The 27197-nt window shown below is 40.6% G+C and overlaps 1 protein-coding gene and 1 long non-coding RNA gene across 3 annotated transcripts in view; one reads left to right on the top strand and one right to left on the bottom strand.

Moving 5' to 3' along the window:
• The window catches only part of SPATA7 (spermatogenesis associated 7), a 43132-nt gene extending 39187 nt beyond the window's left edge, over positions 1–3945 (bottom strand). Inside the window, exons 1-2 of the mRNA XM_045060344.1 lie at positions 3867–3945; positions 3571–3730 (exon numbers count right to left, since the gene is read on the bottom strand). Of these exons, the coding sequence (XP_044916279.1) occupies positions 3571–3583 (13 nt within the window). The 5' untranslated portion in view covers positions 3584–3730; positions 3867–3945. The remainder of the gene's footprint in view (positions 1–3570; positions 3731–3866) is intronic.
• On the top strand, positions 51–27197 carry LOC109500969. Of its 2 annotated transcripts, XR_006599899.1 has the most exons (5): positions 51–208; positions 3490–3643; positions 24605–24917; positions 26446–26517; positions 26726–27197. It is a non-coding gene; the product is annotated as an uncharacterized LOC109500969 (long non-coding RNA). The 2 variants fall into 2 exon arrangements; XR_002743224.2 differs by lacking the exons at positions 26446–26517; positions 26726–27197 and having other exon boundaries at positions 24605–25052.

The raw sequence follows: 27197 nt of genomic DNA, 5'->3' as shown, positions 1-27197 counted from the left end.
GCGCCGGGATTGTGACGTCACCGCGCAGGGACGTGCTCTCCCGCAGCCGGGCTCCCGGGGGTACGCGGAGGGAGGGGGAGAGCAGTTGAGGATTGTGGAGTGGGGAACGAGGGGAGGCGGCCTTTACTGGGCGGGGAAAGTGTCCCAAACACCGGTCTGTGGCCCTGGGATCCTGCCAGTCGTCCACAGAGCCGCCTCCTGTCGGGAGGTAAGTCACCAGCACCTGGCAGGTCTTGTCCCTGCGGGAAGAGCGGGAGACAAGGTGGCCTCATCTGGTATCCACGTCCCCTGGGTCCCGGAAAAAAAATCAAAAGCAAATGTTGGTTGAGGTCAGGGTAACATTTAGCCAGTTCCCAATAGTTAAATTTCAGAGTAGTGAGCGAACATTGGGATTAGTGAAAATCCTGGGGGTGAAAGATATCTATATATTTGCCTCTTGATTTTTAACCCCAAGAATCAGTTTGCATTTCCTTTCTGCTTACTGAGCACTACCCCTCTTCCCTCCCCACCCCCAGCCTTTTTCATCTTAAGGCTCCAATATGTTTTTCTTTAGGCTGGAAGAGAGTTGCAGTATGAACAAGGCCTTGATTGATCTGTGGCTTTCTACAATTTGTTTAATGTTGAAGCAGTTACCTAGCTTTGGATCCTTGCAAATAAAATCATAATAGGGCAGGGAACATTCTGTAACCTGGCGATTCTCCTTAGTGGCACCACTAACGTTTTGGGCTGGGCGCATAATTCCTTGTTGTGGGAGGTGCCCTGTACCTAGTAGGGTGTTAGCAGCATCCATGGTCTCTACCCACTAGATGACACTAGTAACCCACCCACTCCACCTCTGGCTGTGACAAGCCTGTCTCCAGATACTGCCAAATTTCCCAGGGGTAGGTGGCAAAATTGCAACCCCTTTGAGAACCATTGCTGTAATGGAAAAAGTACTGGCTTTGGAGGCAGATACGTGGAACTTTTCTGCCACTTGCCAACTTGATCTTTGGAAACCTCTCTGAGGCACAGGTCCTTCTTTTCTAAAATGTAAAAGACGCTGTTAATGTTGTGGTTGCAAGGATTAATAAGTCCACTGCCTGGAAAATAAAACGAGGCTTTCAACAAATAATAGTTTTCTCTCTTTGTAAGACCCTATCTCAGAAAAGCTGGGGTATCAGAAAAATTCAGATGTAAGGGAGTAAGTCAGGAATCCTATGACAAGGAAAGGGGAATACGCCAGAAATTCAGTTACAGTAACATCTGAACTCCTGGTTCGCTAAGACTAGGGAAAGGAGAACATTAGATTAAAAATCTGAGGAATGTGGAAGGATGTGTGATGGCTCTGTGGCCCCAACAACAAACATCTAACATGGGTAGAGAGTCACGTGTTACCCAGAGAACAAAAACTCTCTTGCCTACCTACTCACTGATACTTGAAGTCCCTGTCTAAGAACATGAAACCTTTTATTCCACTACTGGCATCTGGAAAATACCTTGCATATAATAGGTCTCTGGTAAGCATTTGTTAAACTGAATTAGAGCTAAAACTTAAAGGGCAAACACCCCTGGGAAGATAACACAGTGACTTGATTCACACGAAGGTGATGCCAGCTCCTCTTATGAAAGTACATTTTAGGATATGAAAAGTGGATATTGCTTTTAAATATCCCCAAGATCAGGAGAGGGTTCTAGAGACAGCATTGCTTGGTACCCAACTTCAACTGAAGCCATCCTCATTATTTAAGTATTTTGTTCCAATTCTTTCAAAAATTTACTTTCTCTCTCCAGATTTAGCAGCAAACATGTTATCCTAAGTTCAATTTAATATGTCCTTGGCTGTCACTCTGTGTGTATAAACAAGAAAGACAGGGTCCTTTCTGGTTGCTATTCCCAGGAGGCAATCCATGATCATAGGCAGGATGCATACAGCTAGTATGGGCTTATGGTAGGGTTAGTTCCCAGAAATACCCCTCCACTGGGAAGAATCACCACCAGGTGGAATGGACTTGGAGAGGGGCCATTCCTAAAGACCTTTTATTGAATATTTAAGTATGAATTTCATATTAAGAAATTATTCCAATGGTATACTTTTTATTGAAATCTAGAAATTTATGTTACATTTTAGAAGGAAAATATTTTTTGGCCCTAATGAATTGGCATGCTTACTTTTACTATTGGGTTTCCCTTTTTGTCTTAGCTGACAGAAAGCATAAATAAAATGTATGCTCAGTTGCAATAATTATTCATAGCCTATTTTTCTATTTACCTCAAATTCCCTTTATTAGGCAGGTGGCTTTTTTATTCCACTCTTGTTTTAATGACTCAATTAAACTCCTGTTTTGTTGGAGGAGCTCTAAGCCCTTTGGAACTGGAGATATAAATAAAATAAACTACCACACATACCATAATATATAGTCTAATACATATAATAGTTTATTTACTGCATTTTATTTTATATTTTAAAAATCATTATTTCTACATTTAGTCTATATATTTATAGATAACCCTTAGTTTCATAATTCAGAGGATTCCTAGAACTCATGTTTGTCTGTTTGGACCTGCTTAACATCATGGTGGAAATTATCCAATAAAAGCAACAAGACGTAAAAGGCCAAGATAATCTTTTTTCCGTTCATTGTGTTATCATGAACGTATTTTAATCCTGAAAGTCCCTGAAGGACAAAAACAAACAGGAAAAAATTTTTAAAGAAATATATAACAGGGCGGAGTAAAAGAAATACAATTACATGATGTGTGTGCATTTTGTGTTGACCAGTTTCAAAACAAAATCCCTTAGGTTTTGGTGACTGAAGAGCACTTAAGAATGTGAGCCATTGACTGGCTCTTAGTCATTCTCCAATCAAAATACTGCAGCTCCTGATTCATCTAATACTAAAAGAGAAAACAGAACTTGGACCTTGGAGGGGTTAGCATGTTACACAGTAATGGATTAATTTGTTGTTTGTCACTAGAAGGGGCTTTAAGAAAGTTTTTCTTTTTTAGAAAGTTTTTTTTTTCTTTAATGTTTATTTATTTGAGAGAGAGAGAGACAGTGTGCATGCGCACACACGAGCGGGGTGGGGGGCAGAGAGAGAGAGAGAGAGAGAGAGAGAGAGAATCCCAAGCAGGCTCCACGCTGTCAGCACAGAGCCCCACATGGGGCTCAATCTCACAAACCATGAGATCATGACCTGAGCTGAAATCAGGATTTGGATGCTTAACCAACTGAGCTACCCAGGTGCCCCCAAAAAGTTTTACGCTGCCTACCTGTGAGCAGAGCAGCCAAACTGAGGCAATATTAACCTACAAATCTTACTCAAGGAGTATAAGATGTAACTGAAAAACATTTTTAAAAGTGACCCTTAAGGTAGAACTTTTCCAACTATAGCTAATGACATACATGGTGAATTCTTTTTTGAGCACAGGAAAAAAATTAATGGACTAAAAAAAATCTTCATCATTGTCAATCTAGAGCTTGATTTTTCTTAATTTTATTGTTTAAAGCAGGAGAGAATGGCATGACCATAATTCTCTATAAAGCAGTATGTGCCCAACAGACAGAAGAGAGTGATAGCAGGCTATACTGACCCCAAATGACCATTCTGAGTTCCAGTAAGGAATTGAACTTTGGTATCTCAGCACAGGCGTAATCTTGCACACGGTAAGTGGCCACTCTAAGAACTATAGCACCCTCTGGAGTTTGTGCTGCATTTAATGTGCTCCATTGTATACTTTATCTTCATTTTTCCTATAGTGGAGAAGAACACGGAATCATGGCTCTATAGGCAGCTTAGCTGCTTGTTATTACTAACAAAAGAGTCAATCATATAGTGTGGCTCTTAAGTGAAGGCTGCTAGAATTGCAGATATTAGGCCCCTTAATACCTGTCACAGTCTTCCATTGCTCTTGTTTCTCTCCAGCTGTGTTCTTTATATCTTTTCCTCCAATTAAGAGAACAAGTCTCTGTGAATGGAATTTAATCATTCTGTGGTTACTAGGTAACCTGTTGCCATAGCTTAAGAAGAGCATTTTATCTCTCCTCCACTGCCAATCAGTTGCCACAATACATTGGGGCAATGCTTCGCCGAAAGGCTTGATAATCTCCGCCTAACGTATTCCCTGTTTACAAGTGGCTTCACCGTTAAAAACAAAGCAAAGCAAAGGACATAACCAAGTTGTCAGTCTATCCTGGTCATATTTGTTTCACTTAAAAAGCAGGGTTCGGAGTTTTAACAATTAATGGATTTTGGAAAGTTGCAGTGAAGCTCTTAGAAGTGCGTCTGTGATTCACAAACTACCACATACAAATCAATTAAAACAACAACTAGGTTTTGTTAAGCCACCAATGAAAACCATACTTTATTTGTGCCCTATCTAGTTTTCCTTCGGGATTCAACTCCTCTCCCGTCATACTTTGTCTTTTAGGGTATCTGCCTGCAATATACTCCCCAAACACTTTAAATTATTAGGCTGAATGACCCAAAATTGCCCTTTTATAAATCAAAAGTGGTCAAATACAGACAATGCTTTCTTTTCTTTTTAGTTTTATGGCTCTATTAACACAAATATGACAGGCACATAAACTGTCTATTCATTTTCTTTGCTGCGCAGCCTGGCTTCAGGATGGGTGCCTCTGACGGCCAGTGGCACTGCTCTTTCTGCAGTGGCTTTGCGGTTCTTGGAGCAGACGTTGGGAGTAATCTCTGCCCAGTAAGATTTTTTGCACACACGGCACTTCAAGCTCCTTGACCTTGTGGACTAGGAACTTCCGGAAGCCACTGGGCAGCAGGTGCTTTGTTTTCCTGTTGCGCCAATAACCAGTGTTGGGCATCGAGATCTGGCCTTTGAATCTTCTGCCCACCCTATCGTCAGTGCCTCTGGGTCTCCGCCAGTTGTGCTTAATTTTGACATATTGGTTTGACTGGTGCCAGATGAACTTCTTAGCTGTCTTTTTTTTTTTTTTTTCTTTTTGAGAGAGGGAGAGAGAGTGAAAGAGAGAAAGAGAGAATGCAAGTGGAGAAAGGGCAGAGAAAGAGAGAGAGAGAGAGAATCCCAAGCAGGCTCCATACTGTCAGTGCAGAGCCCAATGTGGGGCTCGAACCCATGAACCACGAGATCATGACCTGAGCCAAACTCTGGCACTTAACTGACTGAACCACCCAGATGCCCCTCTTGGTTCTCCCTCTTTCCGTCTTTTTTTTTTAAGTTATTTATTTATTTTGAGAGAGGCAGAGACAGCGTGAGTGGGGGAGGGACAGAGAGAGGGAGAGAGAGAATCCCAAACAGGCCAGCACTGTGAGAGGGGAGCCTGACAAGGGGGCTCAAACTTACAAAACTGTGAGATCATGACCTGAGCCGAAATCAAGATTTGGACACTTAACCAACAGAGCCACCCAGGGGCCCCTTGGTTCTCTTTTTAATGATCTTGGATGTCACCAGAGGTCTGAGGGCAGCCATTCAGGAGGCATTTCCCACAGTGAGGACACAGTCTAGAAATTTTGGTTGTGCTCCGGGCACAGAAAGACTTCCTCTGTGTCATTTATAACATGTGGAGTGGATGTTTATATATGATAAACAGACAAATAAGAGACTGAGTGATTCTCTGAGCCTTCTTAATTTCCTTTTTATTTTATTTAATTAAAAAAAATTTTTTTAACGTTTTATTTATTTTTGAGATAGAGAGAGACAGAGCATGAACAGGGGAGGGTGAGAGGGAGAGGGAGACACAGAATCCGAAACAGGCTCCAGGCTCTGAGCTGTCAGCACAGAGCCCGACGCGGGGCTCGAACTCACGGACCGTGAGATCGTGACCTGAGCCGAAGTCGGACGCTTAACCGACTGAGCCACCCAGGCGCCCCCTTAATTTCCTTTTTAAATGAGCCTCACAGGGAACAAATATTTCTTTTTGCACCTCAGAAAATTTGGGGGCTAGAAGGATGCCAGTGATTCCTAAACCAAAATATCCATCTTGTAGAAAAAACTACTGGAGCACAGAGAAGATAAATAATTAGCCTATACAACTCAGCTTTCTGACTCTTGATTTAATGCTCATTCCACTAAATCAAGAAATAGGCAACTAGACAATTATTTCAGTGACATTTCATTATGCCCGTTTGCACTTTTATGCACGTGCTACCTAAAATAATGGAAAAATCTTTTTCATGTGCAATCATGGACATATAAAATGGGAAGGGTAAATGAGACTTTGCTTCAGTCCTTTCTCTTAGGCAAACCTGTATCTAAGCTAAGCTAAGTGTATGTATATTTTAAAGTCATATCTTTTTCTAAAAGGCTAACATATATTATTCTTCCAAAATGAAATAGAGCTCAGTTGAGCCCAGTTTTTCTCCTACCTTGAAGATGATTACTTTGCCGTAATCCAGAAAGACTGTCATTGACATTGAGTTTAGGAACATTTTATTTATTTTGTTTTATTCTATTCTATTCTATTCTATTCTATTCTATTCTATTCTATTCTATTCTATTTTATGTTTATTTATTTATTTTGAGAGAGCACGCAAGCAGGGGAGGGACAGAGAGAGAGAATCCCAAGCAGGCTCCTGCACTGTCAGCACAGAGTCCCACACGGAGCTCAATCTCACAAACCATGAGATCATGACCCGAGTTGAAATCAAGAGTTGGATGCTTAACCAGCTCAGCCCCCTGGTGCCCCAGGAAACTATATTAGAGAATTATTTCTGAGAAGGGGCAGCTTCTCTTTTTCAAGGGTGAAGAAAAGAACAACACTAATAACTTCCTATAAACTAAAAACTGTCACCTGTTATTTCAGTCCTTAATTTATTAATGAGTTATTCCAACTCATTAATGAGCACCTACTATGAGCAAGACCCACGACTCTTCAGCTCACATTTTCCTTTCGGATTCTACAACACACAACCATATTCTCTCTAGTTCATTTACAGTGATCCTGGAAGCTGGGCATTTATAGAGACACTGTAAAGTGGCAGGTAACATAGAATAAGTATTGGAATCCACTTGCTTGTGAATCCTGGCTTTGCTGTTTCCTAGCTGTGTGACCTTGACCAAAGACTCTATTTCTTCATGTGTAAGACAGCAGAGCATAACAATAGTGTCTACTTTATGTGATTGTTGTGAGTATGATCAGAGGTAATATGAATAAATAGCTTGCCAAAGTGCCTGCCTGGCTGCCATAGTTTGGGTTTCCCAGAAGCTGACCCTGGGACAAGGATTCAAGTACAAGTCATTTATTTAGGAGGTTATCCCAGTAAACACCAATAAGGGGGACATAAGTGAGACAGAGAAGGGAAGGAAGCTGTAAAGGGTTCTATCTAGTGCATAACTGGAGCTCCGTCCCTCCAGAGAACTCTGGGAAACAGAACACCACAGAGTTATCCTACCCAAGGGTGGGGAGCTGGGCTATTTATCCACCACCCTGCTGTCAGACCATGTTTAAGGGCTGCTGGAGGCGGGGTGGGGGGTAATTCCTGAAGGGCAGGTAAAGTGGGCTTCCGTGTTCAGAGAAAGCTCTAGGCAATAAGGTGCAGGCACTCACTGTTGCAGTTGGGATTGGCGAGCAAGGAAGTGGCATTGACAGGGTCCACTTTCCTGGTGACAGTAGCCATTCAACATACATTTACTCCTTGTATTTTTAAACATCATTACCATTAAGTAAGCTTTTGGGTTCTTTTCAAATTGCATACGACTGGCACAGAGAAGGCGTTTGTTGTGAACACCTGTTATTTTTGTCTGCCCAGCATCCTTTCTCTTTTCTTCCTTCAGGAAATACATCCCTTGTCCTTTGGGTGATAGTCTCCATTTTTCCTCCTTCTCAGTCCCCTCTTCTCCTGCCCCTCCTTTATCACAGGAAAGGGGAGTGTGACTCTGGCCTGGCCAGAATGTGTCCAGCCAGCTGGCTATGGGGATTGATTCAAAGATGGGCACAGAAATCTAGTCAGCATCTGGTCCTATCAGCATCCTCTCTGGCACCTAGCTTCTACAGCTATTAGCACTGACTCTTTCTGCTGGGTTTGCTGAGCTGGGAGATAGAGGCCTATGCTGCTGACCGCTCTCTTACTCTCTGTGGAAAGCACAGGTACAACAGATAAGGGGAAACAGAGAGAGAGAGGAGGAGGGGGGAGAGAGAGAAGAGGGAGGAAGACAGAAGGAAACATCCTGAAGACATTATTTGAGCTCCCCCAATACAGCTCTGGTGGAAGCATTTGAACCTGACCTCTCAGTTCTAGGAGCCAATAACTTCTTCACTCTCACATGCAAGGGAAGAATCCTAATGGACACATTTGTAGCATTTCATGCTCTACAATTCTAGGACATCTTTTAACACCTCCTCTTCCAATATAAATTCCTAAGTAGTTATAAAAGCTGCTAGCAAGATGGTGGAGGCAGGTATGAACTGGCGGTATCTTTCTATTCTGGAATAGCTTTCCTCTCCTTTGAGGTTCTGGCGTTTCATACTTTATTTCTCAGTCACAGCATTGAATAACTTTGGATTACCCCATGAGAAAGTTATTCCCTTTGCCATTCTTTCACTCCTAATTACATCAAGGAGAAGGTCTCAGTGTGATCCTACTATGGCTTTAACACCTGTCATCTTAGCTAATCTTCCATTTTTAACAAAGGCTGAAGTTCAGTTTCAGGCCATAGTATTTGAGGCATCCTTCTTTGTCTTTCTGGTGCTTGCTTATGGCACTTACTACTATTCTTCCAATTATAACTGAGGTATAGTTTTTCTTTTAAAAATGTTTAATGTAAAAAGTGAGTAAACTCAAAGGAAAACTACAAAGGAAACAATAGTGTTTACTGGTGTAACAATGTGGCAAGAGACACGTAGGTGACATGTAAAAGACTGGAATTTGGAAATCACCTGCTTAGTATAATGGTATCCGTGCTTCCTCAGAGTAAAAAAAAAAAAGAGATTAGGTAGACAAGGTGCCACTCACATTTTCACATTTTCCACCCTGCGCTGTCTCCTTAATTCATTCCCTTCTGGCTGGATCACAGGGACAAGTGAGCAGATGTACTGGCTAACATAGACATGTATGTAACCAGGGAGTGGAATCAGAATTCCCCTTTCTGTAGGCACCTGTGAATCCACCAATGAATGATCCTCTTGGCATCTTCCTCCCTTGGTTTCCAAGAAAGGATGCAACTTTCTTCCTGATGACAGAGAAGAGAGGCAGGAAATGGCTTCTTATAAGACGAGGTGATGATTCCACCAAAAGGTGATGACTTCTTTTTTTTTTTTCCAATCATCTTCACATTTTCTTTTGGGTGGATGTAGTTCACTGAATAATGGCCATCCAAAGAGATCAGGTCCTAATCCCTGGATTCTATAAATGTTATTTTATAAGGAAAAGGGGTATCTGCAGAGGTGGTTAAATGAAGGATCTTGAGATGAGATGCTGATCGTGGATGATGTGAGTGGGTCCTAAATACAATCACAAGTGTCCTTGTAAGAGGGAAGTGGAGGAAGGTCACACAGATGGAAGAGAAGACAATGTGAAGATAGAGGCAGAGATCAGAGCATGTGGTCCACAAGGCAAGAGATCGTCAGCACCACCAGAAGCCAGAAGAAGCAAGGAATGGATTGTCCCCTAGAACCTCCAGAGGGAGTGAGACCCTGCTGCCATCTTGATTTTGGCCCAGTGATACTGATTTCAGACTCAGGCCTCCAGAGCTGTCAGAGAATAAACTTTTGTTGTTTTAGACTACCCAGAATTTGTTACAGCAGACCTGGGAAACTAATACAGCGGAATGAGATGTTGTCGCTCAATGACTGTCTCCAAGACAAGCATTTCTCAGAAATAACAATGCAAGTACCCATCTCTTTTTGTTCTGATTTTTGATCTTGATTACAATTCAGGGAGCCCAGGGGAAAAAATCCATCCCACTGAACACTTAACACCATCCTGTTCCAAAAAGGAACATCACCAGGGCGTCTGGGTGGCTCAGTTGGTTAAGTGTCCGCCTCTTGATTTAGGCTTAGTTGACAATCTCTCATTTGTGAGATCGAGCCCTGCATTGGGCTCTGTGCTGGGCATGGAGCCTGACTCATATTCTCTGTTTCTCTCCCCTGCTCCTCCCCAGTTCACAAGCATGTGCACGTGCTCTCTCTCTCTAAAAAAGCAAATAAATAAAAATAAATAAGGAACATCACCATTAACTCCTAGCATGGTCATTAAAAAAAAAATCTTGCTTTCCAGACAATTGAGAATGTTGTTTTTCATTTATATATAACAAACAAAAGATTCTCCCAATATCTATTTTCCCTTAAATAATAATTGCACTCCCAGGTTTTGGTTGGGCCATATGGAATCAAAACGTTTCTCATCTTCCCTTGCAAGAAGGATTCCCATGTAACAAAATTCTTGTCAATGTGTACAATAGAATGCTATGCTCCATTGACTTTTCCAAGTGGCAGTAAAGTTACTTTTAGGAGGATCCATTTACATAGCTTAGTTTGGAGACTATAAAAATCCTAACTATGATTGGTTAGGATTATGTATAACAGTGAATAATAGAAAACACAAAAGTTTAGTATTCTCTTTTGTGAATATCTGACTCCAGGATTAGTGTCTACGGGGTCTATTCCAGGATTGGTACGAATCCCCACAGTGTCAGACACTCGTGCTCCATCTCAACTGTCACCATACTGAGCATTGCCTCATTCCCAGGACCACATCATGGTCTGAGATGGCTGTTCCAGGTCCTGCCATTACATCCACATTCTAGTGATGAAAGGAGGAAAGGGAAAAAGAAGGGCACTCTCCCTCCTTTATGGGCACATCCCTAAGGTTGCATACATTTTACAAGAGCATGGAAGCATTGTAGAATGAAGACTTTATGAGATCAGAACCTTTGGGCTGTGTGGTTTTGGCTAGTTGTGTGGCCTTGAACAAAGCACATCTCTGAGCCTAGATTTCCTAACATTTTATGTATGTATGTATGTATGTATGTATGTATGTATGTATGTTTATTTTTGAGAAAGAGAGACAGAGCACGAGTGGGGGAGAGGCAGAGAGAGAGAGAGGGAGACGCAGAATCCGAAGCCAGGCTCCAGGCTCAGAGCTGTCAGCCCAGAGCCCACGTGAGGCTTGAACTCATGGACTATGAGATCATGACCTGAGTCGAAGTTGAATGCTCAACTGACTGAGCCACCCAGGCAGCTCTCAGCTTCCTAACATTTAAAATAAGAGAGTCAAGGGGCGCCTGGGTGGCGCAGTCGGTTAAGCGTCCGACTTCAGCCAGGTCACGATCTCGCGGTCCGTGAGTTCGAGCCCCGCGTCAGGCTCTGGGCTGATGGCTCAGAGCCTGGAGCCTGTTTCCGATTCTGTGTCTCCCTCTCTCTCTGCCCCTCCCCCGTTCATGCTCTGTCTCTCTCTGTCCCAAAAATAAATAAACGTTGAAAAAAAAAAATAAAATAAGAGAGTCAAAATGCAACAAATGTTGTTTCTAGTACTTTTTCTATGAAAAACTGGGTATTTTAAAGATAGGTTTTTCCTAGTGTTCTAACAAAGGCTAAACCTCTAAACTTTGGAGTTATTGTAGGACTTCTGCTATCAAGCTGCTTATGGAAATGGCAGACCTAGTGTCAGTGATTTCACCGATATTTTGTTCTTAGAAAATTATTCATGGTCTTAAATCACATTCAGACTCTTGGATTGTTGACATTACCATCTATAAAAATTGAAGAGTTTCAGGGTGAAGAAGTAAATTACTCTGCTTGGTGCTTCCCTGATGGATTGGACTGAGACATGTTATATCAAACCTATAAGAAATTGATTTCTTTTACCCATTTCCATTAAACATGTTTTTACACATTCCGTATACCATAGTTCAATGTCTTCCAATGGTTACAGTCTAAACTAGAAATCACAAAAGCCTTCAGGGGGTGGGCAGGTGACATAGGTGTATGAGGACAATAGGTGCTTAGTCACTGGTACTGCTACCAGATATAACCACTGCTCAGGTACTTTGCCTTTTTAATGACAGACATAAGCCTTTTCATTCCCAGGCTGTACATCACACGTAAGCACTAAGTGATAACCCATGATCTTTAGGGATTAGTGACCCAATCTGGTGGCTTATTAAGAATATCCTAGGAAGCTTTGAAAAATATGATTCTTTGCACTCCCCCAACCTCCAACCTCACCCCAGATTCTGATGAAATTTATTTTCGGTTAAACTTGGGCATTGGTATTGTTTTCCACATCGCCTCTGGTGCTTCTCAGGTGCAGCAGGGTTGAAAAGCACTGGCGATATACTGTTAGAAGCTTATACTACAAGTAAAGTGGGGTAATACATTTGCAGGTAGACTCTCATTAAAAAGAGGTGCATCCAGGGGTACCTGGGTGGCTCAGATGGTTAAGCATCCAATTTCGGCTCAGGTCACCATCTTGCTGCTCGTGGGTTCGAGCCCTGCATCAGGCTCTGTGCTGACAGCTCAGAGCCTGGAGCCTGCTTCGGATTCTGTGTCTCCCTCTCTCTCTGCCACTCCACCACTTGCTCTCTCTCTCTCTCTCTCAAATAAATAAACACTAAAAAAATTTAAAAGACCCAATTATTTGCTTGCTTTCTTTCTTTCTTTCTTTCTTTCTTTCTTTCTTTCTTTCTTTCTTTCAGTTTATTTATTTATTTTGAGAGACAGAGAAAAAGAGGGAGAGAGAGAGAGAGAGCACAGGAGAGGAGCAGAGAGAGAGGGAGAGAGAGAGAATCCCAAGCAGTCTCTGTGCTGTCAGTACAGAGCCCCACTTGGGGCTCGATCTCCATGACCCAAGCCAAAATCAAGAGTTGGATGCCTAACCAAGTGAGCCACCCAGGCACTCCTATTCTTCTTTTCTGATCTCAACAAGCTGATCCTGAAATTTATATGGCGAAGGGAAGGAGCTGGAATAGTTAAAACGGTTTTGTCAAATGAAAAAGTTGGGAGGTCTCATGTTACCTTATTTCATGACTTACTATAAGGCCACAGTAGTCAAGACAAAATGGTGTTGGTGAAAGTTTAGAACACAGATAAATGCAACAGTAGAGAATCCAGAAATAGACTCATCCAAATACAATCACTGCCTTTTTTTGTAAAGTTGCAAAGGCAATTCAATGTAGAAAGAATTGCCCCTTCAACAAATGGTGCTGGAACAACTGAATGTCCATCTGTAAAAAAAACTGAACTAGATATTTATCTCATACCTTTTACAAAAATTAATTCAAAATGAATTCTAGACTTAAAACCCAAAGCTAGAAAACCTCTAGGAGAAAACTTGCCTGATTTGACAAAGCATGACACCAAGAGCATGGCCCATAAAAGAAAAAAATTTTGATGAATTCCAATTTGTTAAAATTAAAAATACTTGGTCTGTAAAAGACACTTTTAGGACAATGAAAAGATAAGCCATAGACTTGGAAAAAATATTTTCAAATCACATATCTGGTAATGTTCTTAGCTACGGAATATATAAAGAACTCCTAAAACTAAGTAGTAAGAAAACAAACAACCTGATTTTTCTAGATGGGCAAAAGTTCTGACTATACACCTTACCAAAGAATATGTAAGGATGACTCACTTCTATTTGAATGGGGAAAATAGTAATTTTACTCTGGGGAAATCTTTTGGATACCCCTTCACCAAGTCATCACCAGTAGTAAGTCATGTTAATACCATGTACCTCCTGAAATAATGCAATTCATGCTATATTTTTCCTTGAATCTATAACTTCGGTCCAATCAGGAGAAAACATAGACAAACTAAAATTGAGAGAGACATTCTAGAAAGATATATTACAACTACTCTTCCAAAGTGGTGAGGTCATAAACTGCAAGGAAAACAAGGTAAATGTGTTGGACTAAAGGTAACTAAGGAGACATGATAACTAAATGGAAGGATCTACATGTGGCTCCTGGGATTGGATCCTGGAACAGAGAAAAGACATTAGTGAAAAAAAACAGAGAAATTCTAATACAGTCTGTCATTTAGCTATTTGTTCTGTACCGATGTTAATTTCCTAGTTTTGATAATTAAATGATAGCCATGCAAATCGTTGACGTTGAGGGGAAGTTGGGGAAACGGTAGATGGGAATTCTTGCAACTCTTCTCTAAGTTGAAGATTATTTCCAAATAAAAAATGAAAAAAAAAAACCACTTTACTCAGATTAGTAGGTTTTATCCCAGTTCAAAGATGAAAATACTGAGGCGCAAAGTGATTAAGTGACTTTCCATAATTTTAATGAGTGTCATATCTAGTGTTTCAACTCTGGTCTGTCTAACTGTAAAGCATGTATTTTTTCATTACCCAACTATCTTTTAAATCATGTTTCCCCAATTTTCAAGCTTATAGGACTATCTTTTTTGCTTTGTTTTAATTCCAAAGTAGAGGTGAATCTTTGTATTCCCAGCACCTAACGAGATGATTTCTTTAGGGAATGTGTCCAATAAACATTTGTTGGTTGGGATAGCATTTCTCTCCTCAAAAGTGTGAGTTATCAGGGCACCTGGGTGGCTTAATTGGTGAAGCATCTAGCTCTTGATTTCAGCTCAGGTTATGATCTCAGGGTTGAGAGAACAAGCCCCGCGTCAGGCTCTGTGCTGGGCATAGAGCCTGATTAAGATTCTCTCTCTCCTTCTCCCTCTGCCCCTTCCCCACCGTGGCACATACTTTTGCTCTCTCCAAAAAAAAAAAAAAAGAAAGAATGTAAGTTCTTCACTATCTTCATAGAGACTTTTCCAAAGTCACACCAACATGCTTGTGTGTAATGACCCAATGTGTTTTCCTTCATCTTTCCCCAGCAAGCAGGTGGGGAGGCTAAAGGAAAGGTGATCAGAAAGGCAGTCAGAGCTAACACATTCAGAGTGAGCCTCATCCATTCTTTCCCTGGGCTCTTGCATACTCTATATAAGTCACAGTATGCTAACTGCTATAACAAACCTCCCCCACCTCCTGCCCACATTTCAGCAGCCTGATACTATAGATGTTTATATTTTCTTTTCATAAATTCCAGTCCATGAGAGTATTGGTATTGCTAAGCTTAGCTTCACATAATCATTCAAGGATCTGGCTATGGAGGCTCCATCATTCTTTAAACATGGCTGCATGGGTACTTGGGCATGGATATCCAGCTGGCAGTTGAGGGAAGAAAGAGGTGAATTACCATGGAAATTTTATTTAAAAAAAATTTTTTTTCAACGTTTTTTTATTTTTTTTATTTTTGGGACAGAGAGAGACAAGCATGAATGGGGGAGGGGCAGAGAGAGAGGGAGACACAGAATCGGAAACAGGCTCCAGGCTCCGAGCCATCAGCCCAGAGCCCGACGCGGGGCTCAAACTCACGGACCGCGAGATCGTGACCTGGCTGAAGTCGGACGCTTAACCGACTGCGCCACCCAGGCGCCCCACCATGGAAATTTTAATGCACCAGGTGCAGAGGTGGCCCACATCACCTCTGCTTACATTCCACTAGCTCTACTCTCAAGGGAGGCTGAGAAGTAGAGTCTAGCCTTGTGCATGAGAAGAAGAGGTTATGGGTTTGGTTGTACACATGCCTGTCGATGCCCGAACATGAAGTCATTTGTATGGACGGGCTGGACTCAGTACTCAGAATCCCAGCAGCAACTACTAAAAGCAGACTCCAGCCAATCCCTCCGCCTCAGCATTGGTTGGAGAAAATCTCCCACTTCTTTGCTGTCTGTTGTGTCCTCTTCTCCTGTGCCTTGTGCACGAGCAGTTCCTGACAACAAATGCATGGGAACAAGTGGACATAAAAGAGAACAAAGCTGCCCTTGTTCCTCTAAACCCCAGCTGTCAGGGCACATCTCTAATACTTCAAGTACTGATTCCAAGTGTTTCTTGGAAGTGATCTCTTTAAATCAAACCAAGCCAGAATGCACTTAACATTCATCATCTCCTGCTTTTATGTAGCTCGATAGTGTGAGGTCTGTGGCATCTTGTCAGGCCCTTTGTTGTTGAGCAAGAACACATTTGTTTGAAAACAAAAAAAAGATGGCACATCAGAAAGAAGAGCCTGATTCTACTGCAGCAAATACAATAGGCCCACTCTTCTTCCTGAGAATGGGCTGCCATTGTAGGCCCAAGTGTTCTCGCCCATGGCCATTGTCTCTCCTACAGACAGGCTAGTCTTACAGTGAGCTAGGCCCCAGTGGAGGGCTTGTCATATCTAAGAGCCTGGAAAAACTGTAGGCATTGATCAAAATAAACATTTTCTTGCTGTATCTTAGGGAGACAATTCCTTTTTCAGGGAACTGGATCTTCATCCATCCATTAAGTAGATGATTTGGATAACTTACTTTATCTCTCTTTCTCAATCCCTTCACCTATAATGTGATATATGAATTAAAAATTACCATATAAGGCCATTGCACAGAACAACTTAGATGATCTTTATAAAACACTTAGAAAAGTGTCTGGCACTTTATGAACACTCAGTAATTATGAACAGTTTTTATTATTACTGCTGTTGTTTTTGTTGGTAGTGGCATTGGAGGTATTTTAAAAATACAGAGGCAAGAAGGGTATTTAGAACACTACTTTAGTAATCTAATAATGAAGTAATAAAATTAGATGTAAAGTTGCAGTGGTGACATAAGATAATAAAGATGTATTGTTTGAATATAAAAAAAAATATTTTCTTAACTTGCCCAAAGCACCTGAAATACTTAGTCATTACGAACATGTAGTCTAGCTTCATGTATCAGATGAGGTTTGTATAAATTTTACAATGTAAATGTACACATCTTTCCAGCTGTTATTTTTGAGAATATTTCATCTACAGAAAGTGTTGAATTACAGCTTGTCATATATTGACACAAAGCAAATTGAAGACCTATGTGAAATATATAATGCACATTATATGATTTCTTTGCAAGAGTGGTTACATGGAGTCTAGATCCTAGACCATTGTGAATGCACATGAACACCAACATTTGTACCTGTTGACCCCAAGTGCTGGCCCTTTGACCACAACCAATCAGAATTTAGTGACTTTTGAGTCCTGAGCTTTTGCCCACACCATATGCTGGCTCTCAGAACTCAATAACTAATTGAGTTCTACTAAGCTAGAATAGTAGTAGTTGAGAAGCACCATTTTAAACCAACATTGAACTGGGGCACCTGGGTGGCTCAGTTGGTTAAGCATCTGATTCCTGATTCTGGCTAAGATCATGATCTCATGTTCATGGAATTGAGCCCAATATGGGCTCTGTGCTGACAGCGTTGAGCCTGCTTGGGATTCTCTCTCTCTCCCTCTCTCTCTGCCCCTCCCCTGCTCTCTCCCTCTCTATCTGTCTCTTAAAATAAATTTAAAAAAACATTAAAAAAACCCCAACAACATTGAACCATAAAAAACTTGAAGTATCTGTGTTTAGTGATTGATAGCAATAATGCTAATGATGATATATTCTTTAAAATATTTTTAATTGTAATATTTGTGTATGTATGTATTATTTTAAGTTCTTAGTTTAATTCCAGTTAGTTAACATACAGTGTAATATTAGTTTCAGGTATAAAATATAGTGATTCAACACTTCCATACATCGCCCTGTGTTCATCATAACAAATGAACTCCTTGATCCCCTATCACTTTTTTCATTCATCCTCTCATCCTCCTCCCCTCTGGTCACCATCAATTTGTTCTCTAGAATTAAGATTCTGGTTCTAGGTTTGTGAGTGTATCTCTCTCTCCCTCTCTCTAATCTCTCTCTCCTATTTTTCCCCTCTTCACTCGTTTGTTTTGTTTCTTAAATTTCCCTTATGAGTGAAAGCATATGGTATTTGTCTTTCTCTGACTGACATCTTTTGCTTAGCATTATACTCTCTGGCTCCACCCATGTCATTGCAAATGGCAAGATTTCATTCTTTTTTATGCCTGCATAATTTTCCATTGTATATATACACCACATCTTCTTTAGCCATTCACCGATCGATGGACACTTGGGTTGCTTCCATATCTTGGCTGTTGTAAATAATGCTGTTATAAGCAACAGGGGTACATGTATCCCTTCGAATTAGTGTTCTTGTATTCTTTGTGTAAATATCCAGTAATATGATTGCTGGATCATAAGGTAGTTCTATTTTTAACTTTTTGAGGAACCTCCAAACAGTTTTCCACGGTGACTGCGCCAGTTTGCATTCCCACCAACAGTGCATGAGGGTTCCTTTTTCTCCACACTCTTGCTAACACCTGTTGTTTCATGTGTTTTTGATTTTGGCTATTCTGACAGGTATGAGGTGATATCTTATTGCAGTTTTGATTTGTATTTCCCTGATAATGAGCGATGTTGAGCATCTTTTAGTGTGTCTGTTGGCTATCTGTATGTCTTCTTTGGAGAAATGTCTGTTCATGTCTTCTGCCATTTTTAAGTTGGATTATTTGGGATTTTGGGGGGGGTGTCGGATTTTCTAAGTTCTTTATCTATTTTGGACACTAACCCTTTATCAGATATGTCATTTGCAAATATCTTCCCTGATTCAGTAGGTTGCCTTTTAGTTTTGTTGATTGTTTCTGATAATAATCTTGATGAAGTGTAAAGACACTCTAAAATGTCAAATAGCTAGAGATGAAATGTTGAAGCTGTAAGATATGATAATATTTAAGATTGTATAGAAAGCTTCAAAAGCAGAACTATGAAAGGGAACAATTCGTCTCACTTGTGCCCCGGAACCGAGTGTCTTTCTATCTCTGGAGCCCGCTCTGTTTCTCTGGGCTCTTGGCTCCAAGCCTGGTCAGGCTGGGTAGAGGGAGGGCCTACCAGGTAGGTGTATGACCAGTCTGAGGCTAATTGCTTTCTAGCTTCCAGGCCACTATAAAACGGTACAAGGAGTAGGACCATCTTGTCCACAATGAGAAGGTTTTACCCCTCCCAGTCAAGTAGTCAGGCAGATAGGGAGGAGCAGGGACAGTATTCTTTGAGCATTTACTCTATGGGAAATACCATATTAAGTGCCAAGGGAATGATACAAAGTTGTGGTGGTAGGGGTGGGTGGAGGAAGACAAGGGCCTGACCTTAGAAATCAGATGTGACTTGAATGATTTTTATGTGAGTGTGGTCTCTCTGCAACTCACATCCCTGCCTTAGGGTAACTGTACGTTCCTGAGGGACAGGAATCCCGCGAATGACAGCATGCTATAGGGAAAAAAAACCTTGTCAGTTTGACCTGCTCTGATTCTGCTCTTATTTAACCCCTTCTGAGCCCCGTATTTTTCCTATATAAAATGAGCATAAACACGAGTGCCTAGGTGGCTCAGTCGCTTAAGTGTCTGACTTCGGCTCGGGTCATGGTCTCGTGGTTTGTGGGTTCGAGCCCTGCATCGGGCTCTGTGCTGACAGTTCAGAGCCTGGAGCCTGCTTCAGATTCTGTGTCTCCCTCCCTCTCTGCCTCTCCTCTGCTAGCAGTGTCTTTCTGTCTCTCAAAAATAAATAAACATTAAAAAAATTTAGAAAAATAAAATGGGTATAAACAGTGATCTAAAAGGGTTGTTTTCATCCACATTAGAGACTCCCAGTTAACCTCTCTTCCCTTTGGATCTTGCTTATAATAGATGCTTGATAGAGAAATTAATTAGGGACATTTTGTAGAATTATAGAGTTTTGTGGTTTGTTTTTTTTTTTAGTTTTTATTTAAATTCCAGTTAGTTAACATACAGTGTAATCTTAATTTCAGGTGTACAATTTAGTGATTCAATACTTCCAAATAACACCTAGTGCTTATCACGACAAGTGTCCTCCTTAATCCCCACCATCTATTTAACCCATCCCCACACCCTCCTCCCCTCTGGTAACCATCAGTTTGTTCTCTATAGTTAAGAGTCTGTTTCTTGATTTCTCTGTCTCTTTTTTTCCCATGATTGTTTGTTTTGTTTCTTCAATTCTGCATGTGAGTGAAATCATATAGTATTTGTCTTTCACTGACTGAACTTGTTTCACTTAGCATAATACTTTCTAGCTCTATCCACTTCATTGCAAATGGCAATATCTCATTCTTTTTTATGGCTGAGTAATATTCCATTGTGGATATGTACCATGTCTTCTTTATCCATTCTTTTGTTGATGGACATTTGGGCTCTTTCCATAATGTGGCTATTGTTGATAATGCTGCTATAAACATCAGGGTGCACGTATCCCTTTGAATTCCAAAGAAGACATCCAGATGGCCAACAGACACATGAAAAGATGCTCAACATCACTCATCATCTGGGAAATACAAGTCAAAACAACGAGACATCACCTCACACCTGTCAGAATGGCTAAAATTAACAACACAGGAAACATCAGGTGTTGGTGAGGATGTGGAGAAAGGGGAACCCTCATGCACTGTTGGTGAGAATGCAAACTAGTATCGCCACTGTGGGGAACAGTATGGAGGTTTTCCAAAAAGTTAAAAATAGAACTGCTCTACGATCTAGCAATTGCACTACTGGAATTATAGAATGTTAAAACTGGAAGAGCCTTTCAAAATCATGTAGCTCAGCTATCTTATTCAATTTAATTATAATTCTCCTTTGCTTAGAGTTATGAATTGATGGGAGAAGAGCTGCTCCCATCAAAACATAATGACATCTTTTCTACTAGATAGAAAAAGATAAAAAAGAACGAGATACCAAATATTGGTGAGGGTGTAGAGAAACTTTATGCACATCTTTAACAAGCATGTATATAGATTGGCTCAACTTTTCCAGGGTGCTCAACTTTTCTGGATGATAGGAACCACAAGCTTAAATATATATGTTGTTTGGTGTAGCAATCTCACATCTAGGAATTTATCCTGTGGAAGTAATTGACCAATTAAATAAAGATATGTTCGTAAAAGAATCTTCACTGTAGTGTTGTTCGTAATAGTGAGATGCTAGAAACACTCTTAATATTCCTAAATAGGGGCTTAGTTAAAAAAATGATGATACACCTATTTGATAGAGTGTATCACAATTCTATATTAATTTGTATGGAAAGATTTTCACAACGAAGTGAATAGGAAAAGCAGGTCCCAGAGGATCATGCAGGGTAGCACTTCATTTTATGTACATTTATGAAAGTGCACAAAGAGATGGGAAGATGGTCACCATGGTCACGACAGTTGCTTCTGCATCATTTAGGCTAATTTTTACTCTCTTCTTTATAGCGTTCTAAAATGCATGGATTGTCTACCTGAGCATGTACTGATGCTATTATCAGAAGAAAATCACAAAGCTATTTTCATTTAGAAATAAGGTAGAAAAATAAAGACCTCTCAGGTCTTTCAGGGAAATAAAGACCGTATTTCCCATTTAAAAAAATGTTTACTTATTTATTTTTGAGAGAGCAAGTGAGTGCACAAGTGGGGGAGGGACAGAGAGAGGGAGAGAGAGAGAATCCCAAGGAGGATCCACGCTGTCAGTGCAGAGCCTGATGCAGGGCTTGAACACAGGAACGGTGAGATCATGACCTGAGCTGAAATCAAGAGTTAGACACTTAACTGACTGAGACTCCCAGGCGCCCCCTGTATTTCCCATTTTGATAATGGTACTTGAGTGGTGTCACTGTGCAGAATCTATTATTTTGTATTTGTTTGTGTGTTTTATTTTAAAGTTTATTTATTTATTTTGAGAGGGAGAGAGAGAGAGCAAGCAGGGGAGGGGCAGAGAGAGAGGGGGAGTGAGGGAATCCCAAGCAGGCTCTGAGCTGTCAGTGCAGAGCCCGATATGGGGCTTGACCTCATGAACTGTGAGATCACAACCTGAGCTGATATCAAGAGTTGGACACTTAAGCAACTGAGCCACCCAGGCGCCCCTCTTTTTCTCGTTTAACCTGACTGCCAAACCAGTTGTGTTCATGGTCATAACTATAGAAAGCCCATACTCCCATTATTTTCTCATGTTCTCCGTATCCCCTTTTGGACGTTTTGGGAGTTACTACAGGTCTCTTTTTGAAATGAGGCAGTGAATATATAAATATGTAAATAAATAATAAAGATTATTCCTGTCTTTAGCTAATTGTAAAGCTCACACCATCATAAATCCATTTCTTCCCTAAATAAAAGCAAATGGTTAGCCATTCTATAAGTGTAAAGCTGTCCTTAAATGACAACCAAACAAAACAGATTTCCTGTCTTGTGATAAAAGAATGTTAAGGACTACCGGGCAAGATGTAGGACGTGTACTGAGTACTGGTTGCCATGGTTTTGGCTGAGGATGGGCTATTTAATCTTATCCTTAATTTGGATAGGCATGAGTCTCAGCTTTGCAGGGTTAAAAATGGTGCAGAAGGCATGGCTGTTTTTAGACTGAATGAGAGTCTGGCTATAGTAACAGCTAAAAATAGAAGGCCCTCTCTTTAATTAACCCTTTAGCTACCAAATTGGATAAAAAAAAATTGCAGTATATTCTCTTTAGAAAATACAGCCGGAATGACAGAGAAAGCTGTTATCTAATTATATAGCATTTTTGAACAAACATCCTGACATTAAAGAAAAAACACTCTGCTATATATAAATATGTATATGTATATGTATATGTATATGTATATGTATATGTATATGAAAAAGGCCTGTTTCAAGCTTTAAAAATCAGCTAGTCAGTTCCCATGGCAGCTTTACTCTGTCGAAGGATTCCAGATCATAACCAATGTAACATTTTTAGCAACTAATTTCTTCTTCCATTTGCAAATAGCACTTGGGAGTAAACAGACAGTGGACTTTTAGCCTTGGTTCTGCTGCCCATATTATTTCGTGTGACATGCTGTGCATTATTTAAAAAATGCAGATGACCTCTGTATCAAGGACTTTGACACTGAAAATAGAAGAATCTATAAAAGCTAGATAAATAAGCATATGCTAGTTTCCACTCGGGATTTCCAACCCCTCTTTTTGGAAACTGTGGAAACTCTTTGATGGGCACATCATGGTTTGGAAAGTCCATTCAAACCAGAATCAGAAAACAAAAGGTCCAGGTCTAGTCCTGCCCCTGATTGCATCTGAAATCTTGGGCAAGTCATTTAATCTGCTTGGGTCTCACTTTTATTTTCTTTTTCTTAATGTTTATTTATTTTTAAGAGAGGGAGAGAGAGGGAATGAGCGGGGGAGGGGCAGAGAGAAAGGGAGACACAGAATCCGAAGCAGGCTCCAGGCTCCAAGCTGTCAGTACAGAGCCCGACACAGGGCTTGAACTCAGAACTGCAAGATCATGACCTGAGCCGAAGTGGGACGCTTAACCAACTGAGCCACCCAGGTGGCCCTCTCACTTTTCTTTTTATAAACTCTTCAGTTTGAAGATGAGTTGTCTACTTCAACATGTTTTATTATTTCTTGGGGCGCCTGAGTGGTTCAGTCGGTTAAGTGCCGACTCTTCGTTTTCCGCTCAGGTCGTGATCTCGCGTTTCGTGGGTTCAAGCCCCACATCAGGCTCCATGCTGATAGCAAGAAGTCTGCTTGGGATTCTGTCTGTCTCTTCCTCTCTCTCTGCCCCTCCCCTGCTCATGCTCTCTCTCTCTCAAAATAGGTAAATAAACAAAAATTTTTAAAAAAATTTTATTATTTCTTGTTTTTAAATAGCTGAATGATTTCTTCACATAAAACTCATGTGGAAGCTCATTATGGAAACAGAAAATGATCTGGTCTGCTTGCTAAAGTTGGCCCAGGGCCATCTGGGTGGCTCAGTCGGTTAAGCATCTGACTTCAGCTCAGGTCACAATCTCATGGTTTGTGAGTTTGAGCCCCACATCAGGCTCTGTGCTGACAGCTCAGAGTCTGCTTGGGATTCTCTGTCTCCCTCTCTCTCTCTCTCTCTCTCTCTCTGCCCTTCCCCTGTTTACGCTGTGTCTCTCTGTCTCAAAAATAAATAAACAATAAAAAATAAATAAATAAATAAGGTTGGCCCAGGTTTGGGGAGAGTCCTGAGTATTTCTCTCTGGGTCTGTATCCAACCAATTCCTGGGCACCTTTGACATAATTGAGTAGGATGCCCCAGGGCTCCTCAGTGGCACGACTTGAGGACCATCGGGTTAGGTAAAATTTCATGTTTCATTCAGCTTTAGAAGTTAGTCTGTAGTGCTGAGAAATCTCAAAAAAATAATGCCCTAATAATTTTTTAGAAGGTTGGAGTCCCCATATTATACCAACAAAAATAAAGGATAGCAACTTCCAAAAGATAGTAATTAGTATTTTCAACATTATGGGTTAGAAAAACTGTTGTCTTGGGGGTGCCTGGCTGGCCTAGAGGGTAGAGCATGTGACTCTTGATCTCAGGGTCATGAGCTGAAGCCCCACCTTGGGCATGGAGCTTAAGGAAAAAAGAAACAAAACCTGTTTTCTCGATTTTCCTAACACATGACATCAAGGGATACTGATGTGAGTCTTCTTCACTGCCTATTTGTTACGAGAACTCACAATAAAATGATTTACTTCTTGATGCATCCCCTTTGCTATTTTGTCTGTTTACAAATGTCTCCCCATTAACTCATTATTTTGTGATGAACATTTTTTTTTTTTTTTGGTATTCTTTTTGGATTTTCTTATGGCGTGAGATAGCCCACGAGCGCCATTATTCTGAATAACAGAATGCTGCTTATAAGGATCTCTTGTTTATTGTGAGTGTTAATCCAGCCTCCCCCTGTACTTACGCAGAACCGCTCTGCTTTTATTTACAGAGGAAGTTGCGACAGGGAGAAGAGCTCTGGTTGGATCAATGACTTGTGGGCTCACAGGGAGAAAGCTGGAGAAACAGATTCTGTTTAAAACCCGACCATTCGTTATTCTGTGTGTTTTGGGTACGGGGCTACTGACGGGAAGTAGCAATAGAACGAAGAAGAAAGCACATCTTCTCAGATTTTCTTCATTATTTCCAACAAGACTCAACAGGATCAACAACGAAGACTCTCTCTGATTCTTGCCTCAATTTCATGTCTCCAAGAGCTGTGATCTGCGTAGGAATGAAGTGTGGTGACATCTGCAGCTGGAATCGTGAGCGCTTCTGGGTGCTGTGCTCCAGAGATAAACTAAAGCTGAGCAAAAATACTATGACTTAATAATATGATCTTTATGAGAACAAAATATTGTGTACATCCCCAGATGATTAAAACTAACATTTATACTGTGCTTTCCAAGCCACTACAGTGGTTATAAATAGTTTCTCTACAAACTATTTATAGAGAAATCACATCAACCACCCACCACTTGTTAAAATGGAGCAAGTATTTTCACACAAAGGCAACTTTACAAAACAGCAGGGGAATTGGTAATGGAAGGAACAGATAGGCTGGAAATGACAGGCGGGAGACTTAACTGATTTCTTCCTTTTCTATTTTTAACCTTTAATGTGTAATATATATTCAGAGAAATGCACATAAGTGTCAGCCAGCTGAAGTTTCACTAACTTAACATACTTGCGTAGCTGGCAGCAGATCAGGAAGTGGAGTATTACAAACCGAGTCTTCAGGTCCCTGTCCTTCCAAGGTTACCTGGCGTCTTGTCTATTAACTGCACAGATTAGTTTAGTTTGTTCTTAGCTTTTATAGAAATTGAATGCTACCGCATGTTTTTTGTGGCTGGTTTCTTAGATTTAATTTTATGTTTGTGAGACTCATCCATGCTGTTTGTTCATTCTGCTACACAGTGTCAAGTTGTGCAACCATACCACAATTTATTGATCCATTCCAGTGTTGATGGGCCTTTTGGTAGTTTTTGCTTTTTGACCACTACAAATTGTGCTTCTCATGAACATCCTTGATCATATCTTTTGGGCATATGTTTAGGAGTGAAATTGCTGTAATAGAATAAGCACATTTCCGTGTTAATAGGTTCTGCCAGATAGTTTTCCAAATGGTTGTGCTAATTTACACTCTCAACAGTAGTGGAGGAGAATCCTGGTTGCTGTATGTACTTTCCAACATTTGTTATTTTCTAGTGGGTGAGTAATGCTATCACTTTATGCTTTCAATTTGCATTTCCTTGATGACAAAGTTGAGCACCTTTTTATATGTGTGTCGGTTATTTGTTTTCTTTTTTAAAGTGATCTCTACTCCCATCACAGGGCTTGAACTCACAACCCCAAGACCAAGGGTCACATGCTCCACCAACTGAGTCAGCCAGGCGCCCCGTATGTGTATTGGTTATTTAGAGAGCTTCTTTTGTGAAATGTGCCTATTCAGGGGTTTTGCCCAATTTTCTGTTGGTTGTTTATCTTTTTCTAGATGTTCTATATATATACTGGATAATCTCTTCATTTTCTTATGTACAATGTGATTTTTAAGTGTTTAGGTTTATGGTAGGTATGTTCTTCATGTTTTCACGTACTCTGTTTATGCAGAATATGCATCAATATGCATCTTAGATCCCCGTATATTCAGGCCTGAAAAACTTCTCACAGCACTTAGGTGAAAAAAGTAACCTTATTCCAAAGTTGAAAGTATTGCATGCAATCAGCTACCATAAAATGCATCATTATTATTTAATGACATTTTACATTCATGATCTATTTTTTTATTTTTAGCTTTTTCAAATTGCTTGATTCATTGCTTAAAATGAATATGAAGATAAGAAAGACAACCCTCCCTCCTCAAATGTGAGAGGATAATGATCTTGCTTTGAATTTGTTAAAATAGACCATGATATCTTATTTGGGGAAGTTATCTATGGTGAAGTTCATAAAAATATTAAAAATTCTGGTTTGGGTTTCAGTTTTGCAACCTACTAGTGTTTCTTACATTAGTCAAAATAACCTTGAAATCATCATTTATTTGGAAGGACATTTGCCATTTTTGTCTGTCCAGGATCCTTTTGGCGACAGTGCCCAGTATCTTTTTGGAGAGCCGCCTTGATCACAGTTGGTCTGCATGTGTTGAGCCCACTATCAGCTTCAGCAGAGGGCAGGTAACACTGACTCAGACCTGATCAGATGAGCACCACATTCCTCAGGGCATAGCCATTGGTTCAAGAATGACTGTGTGATCCATCCGTATCAATGACATATAATGAGATCAGTTCTGAGACTACAGAGGGAAAGGAAGCCTCTTCATGCTGGACTCGACTTCAGGAGGATGTGAAGTAGAGCTGCTGTGACCTTCTTACAACCTCGAGAAGACACTCTGTTGAAAACAGAGCCAGACCAGAAGAAGCAAAGCTAAGAGATAGAGAGAAATGGAATTGAAATAACATTTTGAGCTCCTGGATCAAGCCATGACTGAAGCTAGTAGTATCTGGACTTTTCAGTAACATGAGCCAGTAAATTCCTTGTCTGCTTAA

The sequence above is a fragment of the Felis catus genome, chromosome B3 (genome assembly GCF_018350175.1).
Source record: "Felis catus isolate Fca126 chromosome B3, F.catus_Fca126_mat1.0, whole genome shotgun sequence".
NCBI classification, from domain to species: Eukaryota; Metazoa; Chordata; class Mammalia; order Carnivora; family Felidae; genus Felis; species Felis catus.
The sequence above is the reverse complement of the archived record's forward strand: the minus strand, read 5'-3'. Positions and strand labels throughout refer to the sequence as shown.